The 14,941-nt window shown below is 50.0% G+C and overlaps 1 protein-coding gene across 9 annotated transcripts in view; it reads left to right on the top strand.

Moving 5' to 3' along the window:
* Positions 1 to 13,893, top strand: part of SH3GL3 (SH3 domain containing GRB2 like 3, endophilin A3) — a 136,111-nt gene extending 122,218 nt beyond the window's left edge. For 4 of the 9 annotated variants that reach the window (XM_027068217.2, XM_027068221.2, XM_053223478.1 and 1 more), the window contains one exon: positions 11,466 to 12,131. In XM_027068217.2, coding sequence (XP_026924018.1) covers positions 11,466 to 11,671 — 206 coding nt within the window. In that variant the 3' untranslated portion in view covers positions 11,672 to 12,131. Of the gene's footprint in view, positions 1 to 2,948; positions 3,147 to 11,465; positions 12,132 to 13,259; positions 13,470 to 13,501 lie in introns of those variants that run through there. The other 5 variants (XM_053223479.1, XM_053223477.1, XM_027068219.2 and 2 more) reach the window with 5 other exon arrangements.
* Positions 13,894 to 14,941: the final 1,048 nt, after the last annotated feature.

The following is a 14,941-nucleotide window of genomic DNA, read 5'->3' as shown; positions in this document are numbered from 1 at the left end:
CAAATGCTGCATGTTTAAAAACGTCGATATTTTGCAAGGTGTTTAAGCTAAATTTTAAAATGTCATTATCTAAATATTAATATAGGTACTTATATATTTTTAAATGTTTATTTATTTTGAGACAGAGGGCTGGTGAGCAAGCTGGGGAGGGACAGAGAGAGGCAGAGAGAGAGAGAGAGAGAGAGAGAGAGAGAATGAATCCCAAGCAGGCTCTGTGCTGTGAGCACAGAGCCCGACGTGGGGCTTGATCCCATGAACCACGAGATCGTGACCTCATGACCTGAGCCGAAATCAAGAGTCAGACACCCAACTGAGCTACCTGGGCACCCTGGTACTTACATTAAAAAAAAAAAGTGTAGAAGTGGATTGCGTCCCGGGTGACACATAGGGCACCCGTATAGCACAAATCCAGGGGACAGTACCTCGGAGTCCTGTCTGATGCCCCCTGGAATTATCCAGTGGGTGTGGCCCCAGGTGCAAATTCTAATGCCAGATTATGAGGATGAGAGACTCAGGGAAAGCGTAGGAAAACAGTGCCAGGCCGGTGATAAGTGGCTGACACTGGACCTCCAGGACAGGTGCACAAAGCGGGGAGGCGAGTCTAGTCACGGGGACGCCGGTGGGCAGTAGCCACTGCTTGGTGCCCCGGGCTGTGGGCCCGGAATAGCCAGCCTTTCTGATTTTTTCGAGAGAAGCCAGAAATCATATATTTATGAGCAATCTCCTGATTTAAAAAAAAAAATTTTTTTTTTAACATTTATTTATTTTTGAGACAGAGAGAGCATGAACAGGGGAGGGTCAGAGGAAGAGGGAGACATAGAATCTGAAACAGGCTCCAGGCTCTGAGCTGTCAGCACAGAGCCCGACGTGGGGCTCGAACCCACGGACCCCGAGATCGTGACCCGAGCTGAAGTCGGACGCTCAACCGACTGAGCCACCCAGGCGCCCCAATCAATCTCCTGATTTTTAAGTGTTGGCATCTAATCCATACTATACAAAGCGAGGAGCAGAGCAAAGGAAACACATCTGCAGGCTTGGCCCCGTGCCGGCGGCCAGGAAGCCACCTGTGATTAAGGCCACCGTTTGTTTTCTGCTTTCCCTTCACTCGGAGTGGCGAAGGGGACCCACAGACGCTGGGCCTGATGGTCACAGAAGGTCACCTCCCAGGCCTGGTTGTCACAGAGGGCCACCTCCCAGGAAGCTTCCATAAGTACAGGGGCCTCAACTTTCGAAATTACATCTCAGGACAAGCAAGGCTGTGCAGGGTGGAGGGCACACGCCTTACTGGTCACACCGGGGTGTTGCAGTCTTCATCAGCTGGGGAGGACTGGTATTAAGGGTAAAAGAAATCACACATGCTCATTTTTATAGACGAGAGTAGAATCATGAAGCTTGAGTTCCGCTGACCAGCAGTTTCAACAAGTCACATCTCCTGTGGATGAACACAGATGTCTTATTTCTAGAAAGACAGTTCGTAGACTTCAGTAGATTTGTCTTAGCTAGCTGGGCATCTGTCGCAGAACACCACAGACCAGGGGCTCAACCAACACACTTAGTTCCCACAGCACTGGAGGCTTGAGGTCCGAGGTCACGGTGCCAGCAGATTCCGTGGCCGGTGAGGGTCCGCTGCCTGGTTTGCAGACGGCTGTCTTCTTGTTGTGTCCCGACATGGTGGCTCGGTCCCATTCCTGCGGGTCCACCGTCGTGACCTGATCACCTCCCCAGAGTCCCACCTCCACTTACCACCGCACTGGGGACTAGGCTTCAGCGTATGCATTTGTTGGACATTCAGTCCGTAGCATTAACCACAGATTAAAGTTGAAAGTCAGGGCCCAGAGGTGACCTAATCCAGAGCTAGAAACCAGGGATCTGAAGTCCCTGTCTACTTTATTACCAGCGGACAAAAATAGGATTTTATTTAATTTAATTTTATTTATTTATATTTTTAATGTTTATCTTATCTTTTGAGGGAGAGAGAGAGAGACAGAGTGTGAGTGGGCGGGGGGCAGAGAGAGAGGGAGACACAGAATCTGAAGCAGGCTCCAGGCTCCGAGCCGTCAGCACAGAGCCCGATGCGCGGGCTCGAACCTACGAGCTGTAATATCATGAAGCCGGACATTCAGTCGACTGAGCCACCCAGGCGCCCCAAAAATAGTGTTTTAGAGATGCTAAACAAAATAGGTTTTGTGGTATTTATCATAATTTTGCTGTGTCTGGGTCAGCTAACGGGAAAGTGTTTAGCTTCCAAGGAATTTTTCTACAAGTGCTTGAGATTTTAGACTGATTAAAAGAAAAAGAAATTATAACTTGCACCAAATATGCTCATTCTAATTCAAAAGAGGTGGCATCTCCTGGGTTGAGTGTGGTGTCTGGCCCGGAGTGCCTGAGAACGAGTCTGAACTGGAAATAAACTTGAAAGTTTGAAATCGGTTATGCATCCCAGCCCGTCAAGAGCTGAGCTACCCCATCGTCCGATGGTGGGGGCACAGCCACATCTCAGGGAGGTCCTGGTGTGCAGCTGAAGCCCCCCAGAGGGGGTAAAGGGTCCCCCATTCCTGCTTGGGTTAACTCCACCCATTGACAGGAAACTCCCTCTCTGCCCCTTAGCGGCCCCACCAGTAGTGTTGGTGATACGGAAACACCTCTGAGCTTCCAGACTTAAGACCAGGAAGGCGGCAGAACCTGAGCCTGCCCGGCTGCGATGGGTGTCCCCTGCAGTCCTCACTGTCAGATGGGCTCCGGCGCCACAGAAGTGCCCAGACCCTGGCTCTCACCCCATGCCTCTGGGTCTCGGTTTCACCCTCAAAAGGATGGGAATTAGCACCCTGACCACACAGGTTTATTTGAAGGTTGTGTAAATCGAGGTGCTGGGCATGCGTAGGGCTGCAGAGTAAGAGCCCACGACCCAGTGGCTGTTGATGTCACCTAATGGTCTTCTGATTTCCTAGCCTACAGCAGACTGGAAGCAGCAGATTAGAGAGGCCAAGGGACAGCTTCGGGAAGGCCCACTCACGGCAGGACAGTGACGGGTCGTGGCCCGACCACAAGGGAGGCAAGAGAAAGACTAAAAAAAAAAAGCAGGAACAAAACACTCCAAAGGCACAGAAGTCTGGGGCATTTACTAAAAGACAAAGAACCCTCCTCAGGTCAGTAGCTTCTGGTAGATGGATCGTTCGCCAGTAGGCGCTCACGTCGGCAGCAGGTGTGCGAATCACATCTCTCTCCCTCCCCTTTCCCCTCCAAACTATAGGAGTTGGGGGGTGGGGTCGTAGCTTGCCTTGCAGTTAGTTGGGGTGCTCTGCGGGGTGGGGGTTCCGGGTAACGGGATGCCCAGAGTCGGGGCCAGCAGAGGAGAGAGCAGTGGGGGCCTCTGAGGGTCTGAAAACAACCCAAGTTTAAATGCGGCCCAAGATGGCGATGTTTTCGTGCCGCGGAGAGAAGGATGCCCCCCGCCCTGCTGACCGCTCGCTCCCTGTCCCCCTCCACCACCGGCAGCGGCAGGGGCAGAGACACGGTCCTTGAGGGCAGGCCGGCAGATCCTGGCACATGAGCAGGCCCGGCTGCAGAATGCCAGGGACATCTGACGCCACGTCCACTCTGGTGGCTAATCTGCCACCTGCGGTGGATGCCAGTGTTTGTTTTGTTTTTTAACTGAAGCCTGAGCTGCTCACTTAGAAGCAGAGGCTCAGGCAGAGGCAAGCGGGACAGAGAGTAAGTACCCAAAGGACGTCCTTTGAGCATGACTGGCAAGGCGAGGTGGGGCCTGGGTGGGCCTCGGAGGACCAGGGAGGGGTTTAGGGGGGACCGCTCCCCAGAGGGCATCCCGGGGCCTCGGAGCTCCCCCGAGCGCGCCAGGCTGAGGACACGTGGGCTCACCGAGCCCAACGGATGGACCCCGCCCTCCCCGCACCCCAGCTTGGGGTTGGCTCAGAAATTAGGTGGAGATGGACCCACCAGCTAATGACTTTCGGATCGAGGGTGGGCTCTGGACCCAGATGGAGGCGCGCCGTGTTGAACCTCTGTATGCCTTGGTTTCTCCATCCATCCCACTGGGGGATGTAATGGAACCAAAGTGGGCCCACTGGTACCAGCGAGGCACTCGGGATATTGCCCTGGCCCGTGGTAAACACGTGTCACCCCTGTCGCCGACTGGCGCTGAGGACCAGGGAACCACCACTGGAGTAAGATGTGCTGGGTACCTCTGTGTGAGTCGCCCTCTGCGGCAGGGACTTGGGGGCACGAAGGGCTGGCTGGGGGAAAGGCACTCCCTGGAATTTTACCGTTGTTAAAATAATAAGGGGGGGACCCAATATTGTTAGGAACTAGGCCAAATTATTGCCTAGAGGGAGGGAAACTTATTTCAGGGAGAACAGGAGCTCCCTGCCTGTCGTGTGCTGCCGATAGGGTACTTACTGACCAGCCACCTTGAAGCTCTTGTGTTCCAGCCTCCTTTGTTTCTTTTTCCCCTAATGGTGTGGATCAGGACAGGAATAATAAATATTTAACAGGGATACTCCCTTTTCTCTGTTAAAATAATCTTTGTTTCAGGGCTTTAACAAGGAAGACTGTGTTTTTCCCACCTCTGCTCTCGTGTTACGTTAAGCCAGGTCTCAGGGGTAAGAGAAAATAAACACAGGCCACTGGGCCAGGGCGGGGGTGGGGGGAAGGCTGGGCGGTGGGGGGCTGGGGGGCCAGCTGCCTGCTGTGCAGCACACGCGTGCACATCGGCCGGCGAGGTACGCGAGAGCAGCTCCCCGCGGGTCCGGGGCCACTGCTGCGTGTGGGACAGCCAGAAGGTGGGCGTGGTCGAGGAGCACCAGTTGCCAGACTCCAGGGGGACAAAAGGCACACGTCGTCTCCGAGGATGGGACGCCGGGTACAACCCATCTTTTCTCACGTGAAGGTTTCAGCAAAGGTGCCGGCTTCTGACTGTGGGAAGTTGGGCATTCGGGCACCTTGCAGACGTTTGTGGCTGGTCCCGTTTGGGAGACCCCACTGAGGAAACGTGGTCTGTTCTGCCCGGGCCTTTGGGCTCCAGCCCTGGTGATTCTGACTCCTCTTTTGTGGAGAGGGAAAATTCATACATTATCACTTAGGTGGGCAGAAACTTTTATTTCTCTTTAAGTGAACTGAACTTGCCTCCATTTAGACCAGTGGCGGAAACAAGTTAATCTTTTTTCCATTTCTACTGTTGGCCAAAAAAAAAAAAAAAAATTAATCTTTTTTCCATCTCTTCTAATGGTGGAAAAAAACATAATCTTGCCATTTCAAGGTAACTCGGTCTCTTTCAATAGAAAGTAGACTATCCACTTATTGCTTGGTCAATTTAGGACTTAAATTCACTTTAAGCCCCTGTCAGGGCTGTTGGTTTTCCTCACCGGCCCTCTTCTCCCCACGTCTCGACCCCAAGATGTGGCCCGGATGCCAGGGGAAGGTCACTGGACATCGTGGTGGCCGGCGAGGAGCTTGTCTGGGCCTGACCTGCTCGCACTGTTGAGATGACTTATCACTACAGGCCCGGGCCTGGCTCTGTGGTCCAAGCCTCCAGCTCTGCCTTGTGGGGTCTCTGCATCCTGTGTGCCTACCCCTAGGCCGCGCCCGGTCCAGCTGCCACCCCAGCACCTCCTTGCTTCCAGGGGTATTTGAGATTTGTTCGCGGGTCACAGGGAGCCAGGGGTGGCTTAATTACACCACCCCACCATTACCACTGTTTGGCCCCCCACCCACTGTGGGGCTAGAGCACTTGGGGGGGCGGGGCCCGCCTTCTCCCAGAATTCCAGTGGGAAGTGGGGCCCAAGACCACCACCTCCTGCCCTGGATGGAATCTGGGGAGCATTTCAGCCTTCTTGCCCAGCCTCTTCTCTCTCCGGCCTCTAGAAAGAGCTTGTGTATCCCCTCTGGGTGGCAGGGAACAGCCCTTCCCTCTTCGTGGCTTGTAATAGGATCTCCTTGCTCTGAGTTCTTCACATCCTGGTTCCTTGGACCCCAGGAGTCAGCCTATCTGGCTGTCGGTGTCTCTCTCTCTCTGCCTGTTAAATCTCAGAAAAGCCTACCTGGCGCCGGCATGAAAGCCGTTTCCCGCTGTTTCATAGCTGAAGTGGCATTATTTTGCAACTTAGAACTTGCCACATTGACTGCACTGTCCACGTGCAGGCTCTCCCCTTTCCATCAAGTTAGGGAGGCCACCGCCCCTTGGATTAAGGGCCCCAGACTGCAGACGCGAGCCAGCATGACAAGTGCGTGGGATGATCCTCCAGAATATCGTCTGCTGCTTGTGTCAATCAGGACGGCCAGCCCAGCTCTAGCCGGAAGGTGTGGATTTACCTGGTGCCCACACTGCCGGAAGTGTGTTCGGGGCTGGGGGCGGCGTGGAGCTGGCCGGAGAGAGCCAGGTGTTCAGGCCTCACCTGAGTCAGGGAACTGGTGTCCAGGGGTCTCTGTACTCAGTGGTCTCAGCAGAGACGCCCTGTTTGGGGCTCATCTGCTGATGGAGTGTGATAGGAGGGCTGGTCGCTCTCCAGCTCTTAGGAAATCTAAGTGGGCAGCGTGGCAACGGCCCCTTGCCTAGAATAAATGAGGTGAGAAGTGAGTAATGTGTCTTTCCCCCGATGTGTTCGGTGTGTGTGCTGGGAGTGCACACGTCTACACATGCAGCAGGTGGTCGGGGTCAGCGCGTGCCTGCAGTTTAGCATTTATTTTAGTCGTTTCAGGTAGCTTGCAGAGTAAATGGGAGGAAAAAATACATACACTTAGACCCGTGGTCAGGGTGGTAGCTCATAAAATGGCTTGGCAACCCTGAGTAGCGTCCTGGATCACGTAGGAGGTGACGTCCGTCGGGTAGGTCACAGGCTGGGGTCTGGAGCCCTGGCGTCCGGCCCTGGCGCTGCCATTAGCCCCGGGGCCAGGCTGTTGTCACCTCTTAGAGGCATCACTGTCTCTCCTTCACAAAGAGAAGGGTCCATGGGAGGACCACCAAAATACCTTTCTAGCGCTGACGTTTCGCGTTCAAGGAAGTGCTTCCCGAGCCTACTGTGTGGTTTGGCAGCTGCCTCCGGCTCCCTCTTCATTGCACTGGTAGAGTGCTGGAAATGCTCAGAGGACGGTAATCACCTTCATAGACCACATTAAAGCATGTATCCATTAATAAAGTTGACTGTGACTCAACGGCCCAAGTTGCCATAGATTTTCGGTGCCCCAGCTCACCAGCCAGGCTTTGCGTTTCCAGAGGAGAATGAAAAGTTCTGCAGGCAAAACACTCCATTTCCCAGTGCTTTGAAGTAATTGCATGTTATCCTGTTCAAATTCAAGACGATGAGCCGGGCCTCCACATTGAAATCCTCCCACCGCCATCATTGTGACAAAAGTTGGGGTGGCATGGAGGTCTGTCGTGGAAGGAGCCATCAGAAAGCTAGAAACATCAAGTACATTCTAGAGACCGTAGTGCAGGTGCATCCAGATGCTAAAAGGCTGGTCTATGTGTAAGTCACCACATGGGAAGGAGCTTCCTATCTGGAGAGGGAGAAGAGGATCCCGTTCCCTACCATGACCACTTTCCCTTTCCCCAGCGGCTGAAACGCCATGACACTCCCAAGCTCTGGTTGACAAAAGCAGAGGGAGGGGGGAGGGCCATTAGGCTGATGATTTGCAGCTTCCCTTGGACATTGGAATCCCCCGAGAAATTTTAAGAAGCCCTGATGTCCAGGCCCCACTGTCAGAGCTTCTGACTTAATCGGCCTGGGTTTCAGAGCGGCTGTGGGCGTCCTAACGTGCCGCCGTATCGAGAGCCGCGGTAACAGGAAGGCAGTGGGGTCCTGCTGAAGGAGGGCCGCGCCACCAGCCAGAGAAACGGGCAGCGCACGGTGAATTTGCCGCCTGGGACAGAGGGGCTTCTCATTTGGCCAGACACAGAAGTACCCAAATCTATATTCTCTTTATGTGGACATAAAAGATGCGGTGAGGAAGGAACACAGTCGAGGCAGAACTTGCCTCGACTCTCAGTTGAAGTTAGAGAAAGGAAACTGTTCCCTGATTATGGAAAAAAGGGAATCAAAACAGCATAAAAGAGGGTGGCAGAAGTGAGACGATCTAGGCAGGTATTTCCGTCACGTGCAGGGGTCAAGCTCTTGTGAAAGGACACAGACTGTGAATCCGGTGTGGTCTTGTCCTGGGACACTGCCTCCCGCCTTTGCAGACCTCCCTCTGCTCCTGTGACAAAAGGAAGCCGTGAGGAGTGGGCTGTCGATGGTGTGGAGTCCTCCCTGGTCTCCTTCTGGATGGCCTGCTCTGTCTTCTGGCGGTGGTCTCTGTCCACGGGGCGGTTACCATGTACATGGGGCGCGTGGTTTTCCCGGGGTGGGGCTCAGCTCCCTTCCAGCTCGTTCTTCACGGGGACAGTCACATCTGCTGTGTGTCCACCAGTGGTCCGTGAGCTTGACCCTCTGGTCAGGCGTCACCTCCCCTGGCCGGGGCAGCCTCTCCGCTCCTGCTCACCCCCTCGGCTCAGCTCCTCCACAGGGAATCATGAGACTGGCTGAGGCCACGCGTCCCGTTAGAGGCTGTTGTGCCCTGGAGTGGGGCCACACACCTCCTTTGTGGACACTCTTCTGTTACTGCCACAAACTATCCAAGAAAGCATTCCATGTTCAGAAACCCATTAGCCTAGATCACTGGGGGCAAACGTTCTCAAACATTCAAGACTGAATATTTTGGAGAATAGAAAACAAGTTTCTGGCATGTTCTGATACCAAAACCTGACCAGAATGGAAAAGGAGAGTAATTTCGCTTTTGAATAGAGATGCGAAAATCTTAGATAGTTAACAAACCCGGTCTCTCTGTCGGATGGAAGTTTAACACACGTGTAAGTGGTTCTTTCAGGGAACACAGATCATTGCTCATTAGAAAACCTCCTAAAACTAGTCTTTTTTTTTTTTAATTTTTTTTTTAATGTTTATTTATTTTTGAGACAGAGAGAGACAGAGCATGAATGGGGGAGGGGCAGAGAGAGCGGGAGACACAGAATCGGAAGCAGGCTCCAGGCTCTGAGCCATCAGCCCAGAGCCCGACACGGGGCTCGAACTCATGAACCGTGAGATTGTGACCTCAGCTGAAGTCAGACGCTCAACCGACTGAGCCACCCAGGCGCCCCTAAAACTAGTCTTAATACTTAAAAAAATATGATCCACTTGCAATCAAAATGTAGTTCTTAAAAAGTAATCTCTCTGCCCAGTGTGGGGCCTGACTCATGACCCTGAGATCCAGAGCCACATGCCGTACCGACTGAGCCAGCCAGGTGCCCCCAAAGTGGGATTTTTATTGGGGGCACAACACTCAATACATTGATACTTAAGTTTGCCTGGTTGAATGATTTCATGAGAAAAGGAGATTTTGAAAGATTAGAAAGCGATGAGGAATTTACCTTATTAGTAATTAACGTTTACTTGAAAGCCACAACATTTAAAATGATGCGTCGTTGCAGGTGCCTAAATCGATCAATGGGAAAAAAATAGAAAATCCTGAAATACATCCAAGTGCACGTGATAATTAAATATATGGTAAAGGTAAAAGTAATACTTGAAGTCAGTAGAGGAAGAAAGGATCATTTAATAAATTTGTTGAGATAACCCTTGAGTGTTGTTAAAAGTAAATAACACCTCTATTAGCCAAAATTCAATGGAGTTAAGAGTAAACATTTTCACGTGAAAAAGTTAAATCATTGCTGGGATTAATTTAGTTGAATATGTACATACGAACGTGGAGGAGGAACCTGGGATGCAAAGGTTGATGAACTGGACCTGTATGTATGCCAAAACCAAACAGACCCCCTTCCCTGCCCCACCCTCAGGACACATTCCAGAACAGATTGAAGAAAGCATGATACACTGGGAATAATGCTCACAGAAAAATGACGAAGTATAGTAATTAGTATAGTATAGTATAGTATAGTATAAAAGGGGGCTCCTAAAACTTTTAAGACCAAAAAACAATAGACAAATAAATTGAAGAAAGGGGGAAGGAGGAAGGAAGGAGGGAGGGAAGGAAGGACCTTAACTATCCAGCAATAGGAAGTTAGTTAAAGAAGTCATGTCATTGGGGCACCTGGGTGGTTGGTTTAAGCCAGTTGGTTGAGCGTCCAACTTCGGCTCAGGTCATGATCTCCTGGTTCGTGGGTTTGAGCCCTGAGTCGGGCTCTGTGCTAACAGCTCAGAGCCTGGAACCTGCTTCAGATTCTGTGTCTCCTTCTCTCTCTCCCCCTCCCCCATTCACGCTCTGTCTCTCTGCCTTTCAAAAATGAATAAATGCTAAAAAAGTTTAAAAAAAAACTTAAAAAAAAATCGGGACACCTGGGTGGCTCAGTCGGTAGAGCATCCCAACTTCGGCTCAGGTCATCATCTCGTGGTTCGTGGGTTCGAGCCCCGCGTCGGGCTCTGTGCTGACAGCTCAGAGCCTGGAGCCTGCTTGGGATTCTGTGTCTCCCTCTCTCTCTGCCCCTCCCCAGCTCACACTCTGTCTTTCTCTCTTTCTCTCAAAAATAAACATTAAAAAAAAATCATGTCATATTGATATAGTTGACAACTGCTTAGCAATTAAAAGTAATCTGGAGAAAAAGTCACAATAATATGTATAGGAATGTCCTTTCATGAACATATTTATGTAAATACATATGCAAATATATTCATAAACACATCTGGAAGCTTCTCCACCAAAACGTTAAATCTCACATTGGTTATTTCTGGGTTAGTGGGTTACAGCTGACTTTCCTCGATTTTGCATATTCTTCTACCTCCCTCCCTCCCTCCCTCCTTCCTTTTCTTCTTCCTTTCTTACCATTGCCATGTTTTAGTTTAGAAATTAAAAAATAACTACTTGAAAACCGTTATCCCGAGAACTTCCTATAATCAGCCCAGCATGTCGGGCTGGTCTGTGAAAAGTCTCCCTGTTCTCTCCAGCATCACATCCTGCCTCATTCCATGTCCCGGTCACCAGCTCCGAGATGTCCCGACCACACAGGCCTTTTCTGCTTCTTCCTTCTCTGAGCTTCTGAGCTATAAGTGACTCACCACCTCATCTTTGTCCTTCAAATGTTGCACGTGTATTGTCCGATCTTCACAAAGAAACCATAAGCTCCCTGAGGGCAGGGGTTGGGCCTTGTAGTTCTGTGTCTCCCTCGGGCTCCAGGCAGAACCAAGGAGCTGCTTCAGGAAGGTAGGCTGGGCCTGACTCCTCTGGATGGGGGTACCCAGGGGAGAAGCCGTGGGCCCAGGAGGTCTGCGAGGGCGTCATCTAGTGAGGGGCAGCCGGGACAGACCCCAAGAGCGCAGCATCGGTGGGCCGGGCTGAGCCAGCCTTTTGGGGAAGAAGGCAGATGACCTGGTGTTCGTGACCCCTCCAGCTCTCCACCTTCCCCCTTCTCCAAAGATCATGTGTCCCATTAACCTGTACTTTTTGTCTCTGTATGACGTGGACAGGTTCTAACGTTCCCATGGACCAGCCCTGCTGTCGTGGTCTCTATGATTTTGAGCCAGAGAACCAAGGAGAACTAGGATTTAAAGAAGGAGACATCATTACATTAACCAATCAGATAGATGAAAACTGGTATGAGGGAATGCTCCATGGGGAATCTGGATTCTTCCCCATTAATTATGTTGAAGTGATCGTGCCTTTACCTCAGTAAATGTGTAACTCAAACTTTGGACCTACTTTCATAACTGAAATGAATTCACACCAGTGTTCTCTCCGTGTGGCGTTCTGTGACATCCTTGCTCTTTGACCCACTTAATGACTTTTGTATGTGTGTTCTCTTTATAATGTATTTTGTATCAATTTAATTTGTATAAATGATTTTCTTGTCTTAGCTACATGAAAATATACTTTCCTTTTTCGCTTAGTGTTCTAAAAGTCTTCGGTTGAATAAATGTCCGTGCTTCTCGTTGCTAAGAATAAACCACACCCATTGCAGTTATGTTAATGAATTGCCTGTATTCCTCAGCTGCAACGGAATGCAAAATTTGAAACTTAAGAAATGCTAAATATTTTGTTTCCTGACGTTACTGATGTCATCTGGTCTTTCCTTTCCTCCTGTTTTAGCTGACCTGTGAATAGCCCAATAAATATGACACACCGTGTTGGCAAAAGGCCGTGGTTATTCTTAATGTTGAATTGGCTTTCAAGCGTGGCGGTCCAGCTGTAAACTCCCCCTGTGCCCCGTGGCTGACCGGGGGGCGCCGGCGGGGGGGGGGGGGGGGAGGCGGTGGGCGCAGTGTGGATGCGTGCATGCTTCTTCCAGACTAAGTCTGCAGGTCTGAGAGGGGGCTTTCACTGTCCCCCTGATTCAAACACAGCACACCCTCCTTCCAGTTCAGGGATACGGGACTTTTCCATGCACTGTCAAGTTTATATATAATAGAACCTAACACAAGCTTCTGCGGCTGCCAAATATCGGGTAGGTTTTTCAAGCAGGTCCCGTTGGAATGCTCTGGAAGGAGCAGAATGGGGAGTTGGGTTGAGTGCCAGTAACAAGATTGCATAGTTTCAGAGAACCAGCCCCTGGCCTCACCCAGGGTATGCACTCGTCACGTACTGTGATCCAGGGGCGGCCACAGCTGTCCTGGGGGAGGGGGCAGGTATCCTTTCTCCTGCAGAGAAGGAGGCTCATTGGATGGCTTGCCCAGGATCAAACAACAGTGGTGTGAGAGGCAGAGTTTGAACTCAGATTATTCACTGAACCCCACGACTCACTGAAGTGCTCACCCAAGCCTTCTGCAGAGGCCAGGGTGGTCTAAGGTGACCAAAAGCAGATTTCTCAGTCTTCTGAGTCCGTGGTACATCAGAAAATTCCCAACATCCAGGGGAATTCCCTGGATCCCCAACATCCATCCTCCTTTCTTTTCCTACCAGTCCCTCTCCCCCACACCTTCTCTAAAACAGTTGTAGCCATAGTGTCTGTAATAAAATAATGGTAACGGCTTTTATTGAGTGCTTACTGTGGGCCAGGTGCTACTCTAAGCATTTAAATGAATGAAGTCACTTAATTTTCATAACAGTCCATTTTGCAGATAAAAGAACTGAGATGTAGCAAGGCTAGGTAATCTGTCCATAGTCACACAGTCTTTATGAAATGCCACAGCTGGGCTCCTAACCTAGGGAGTCTCCTTGCCTCTCCTGTGCTCCTCACCCCTGCCCACACCGCCTCTCGGACCGTGCATTTTCCCACATACACTCACAAAGGAGCTTTTTGTACCCCATCAACTTTTCCTTTCCAGCTGCCATATTTGAAATGTATCACACAGAAGGAGAAGTCCAGAGCCATTCTCAATGCCTGTACTGTGCTTTGGCCTCTTGTTTGGGAAATAGGAATTGCAGCTACCTGAGAGCTGTAGACTGGGGGGCTCTTGTGAGGCTCCAGTAAATGGCTCCCCTCTTCCCCTTCTGAGTTCTACAGAAGCTGGGGCGTTAGTCAAGGGGGAAAGCAGAGGAGAACCAGTATGTAATTTGCATTGTAAAGGCCGTGTCAGAAGATGTAGCTGAGGATGAGAGCAAAGCATCTGCTGAGCCCCGAAGGAGTCAGACACCTGGTCTGGGGGGAGGTGGACCGTCCTTACCTCCTCTTACGGCGACAGAGCCTTTAACACCAAGCTTACTGCAGAGCTGGCAGCAATCAAGAATGCACGTTCCCGGGTGTCCAGGCCGCTCAGTCAGTTCAGCGTCCGACTTCAGCTCAGGTCGTGATCTCGCGGTCCGTGGGTTCGAGCCCCGCGTCGGGCTCTGTGCTGACAGCTCGGAGCCTGGAGCCTGCTTCGGATTCTGTGTCTTCCTCTCTCTCTGCCCCTCCCCTGCTCATGCTCTCTCTCTCTCTCTCTCAAAAATAAATAAGCATTAAAAAAAAAAAAAAAAGAATGCACGTTCCCTGCCTGCAGGCCAGCTTCCAGGGAGACGGGGGGCTATGATACTCGTGCCCAGTTGCTAACCCGAACTCAGTCCACTTCCTCAACTAGCTAGGGCTACTTGGAGAAAATCCCTCCTCATAGAAACTGGGAGAATGGGGAAAAGGTATTGCCCTTTAACTCTGGGGAATGGAGATGGGAGCAGACCTCAAAGAAAACTCAAGTTGAGGCCCAGACACACCTATATGAAAGGGAAAAGGGAGACATGTGGAAGAAATACCCTTTATAACTTCTTTAAAAAATGAGTGTATATCCATGCAATAAGGCAAGGAAAATAAAAAAGTGGCCTAAAGATTGAAAAGGAAGAAACACAACTGTCTTTATTTGCAGAAAACAAGATTGAATATGTAGACAATTATTAAAGAAGCTATAAAAAAAATCTAGAATATGTATATATACTAGTGTATATACTAGTATATGTGCTAATGTTATATATATATATATATATATATATATATATATATATACACATACATATACATACACACACACACTGTAAGTTTGTCAAGATCCTGAGATAGTATACAAAAACCAATTATGTTTCTATATACTGGAAACAATTATTAAATATCAAATTAATCGTATAATAGTGAAAGGCAATGTCATTTGTAATAGCAGAAAGTACAAAATACTTAGAAAATATCTGAGCGAAAGATAAGCAAGACCTTGGCCCTGAGAACTATATATAGCTTTGCATATAAAAATCGAAGACCTAATAAATGGAGAGAGATACTCAGTATTGTGAAAATGTTCTCCCCAAAGTGATCTATAAATTCAATGAGATTCTAATCAAAACCCCAACAGGCTTTTTGTTTAAATTAACTAGCTTCTAGCTTCTAGATTCTAGAATTTTATGGAAATGCAGTTAGCAAAACAGTATGGGATTAGCACAAGTTTGGGGAAGTAGGTCAATGGAACAGAACAAAACGTCTAGAAATAGGCTCTTGTAAATATATGGTCAATGTATTCTCAACAAAGGTGTTGAGATAATGCAGTGGGGA

Source organism: Acinonyx jubatus, chromosome B3 (assembly GCF_027475565.1).
Source record: "Acinonyx jubatus isolate Ajub_Pintada_27869175 chromosome B3, VMU_Ajub_asm_v1.0, whole genome shotgun sequence".
NCBI classification, from domain to species: domain Eukaryota; kingdom Metazoa; phylum Chordata; class Mammalia; order Carnivora; family Felidae; genus Acinonyx; species Acinonyx jubatus.
This window is presented reverse-complemented; position numbering and strand designations above follow the sequence as displayed.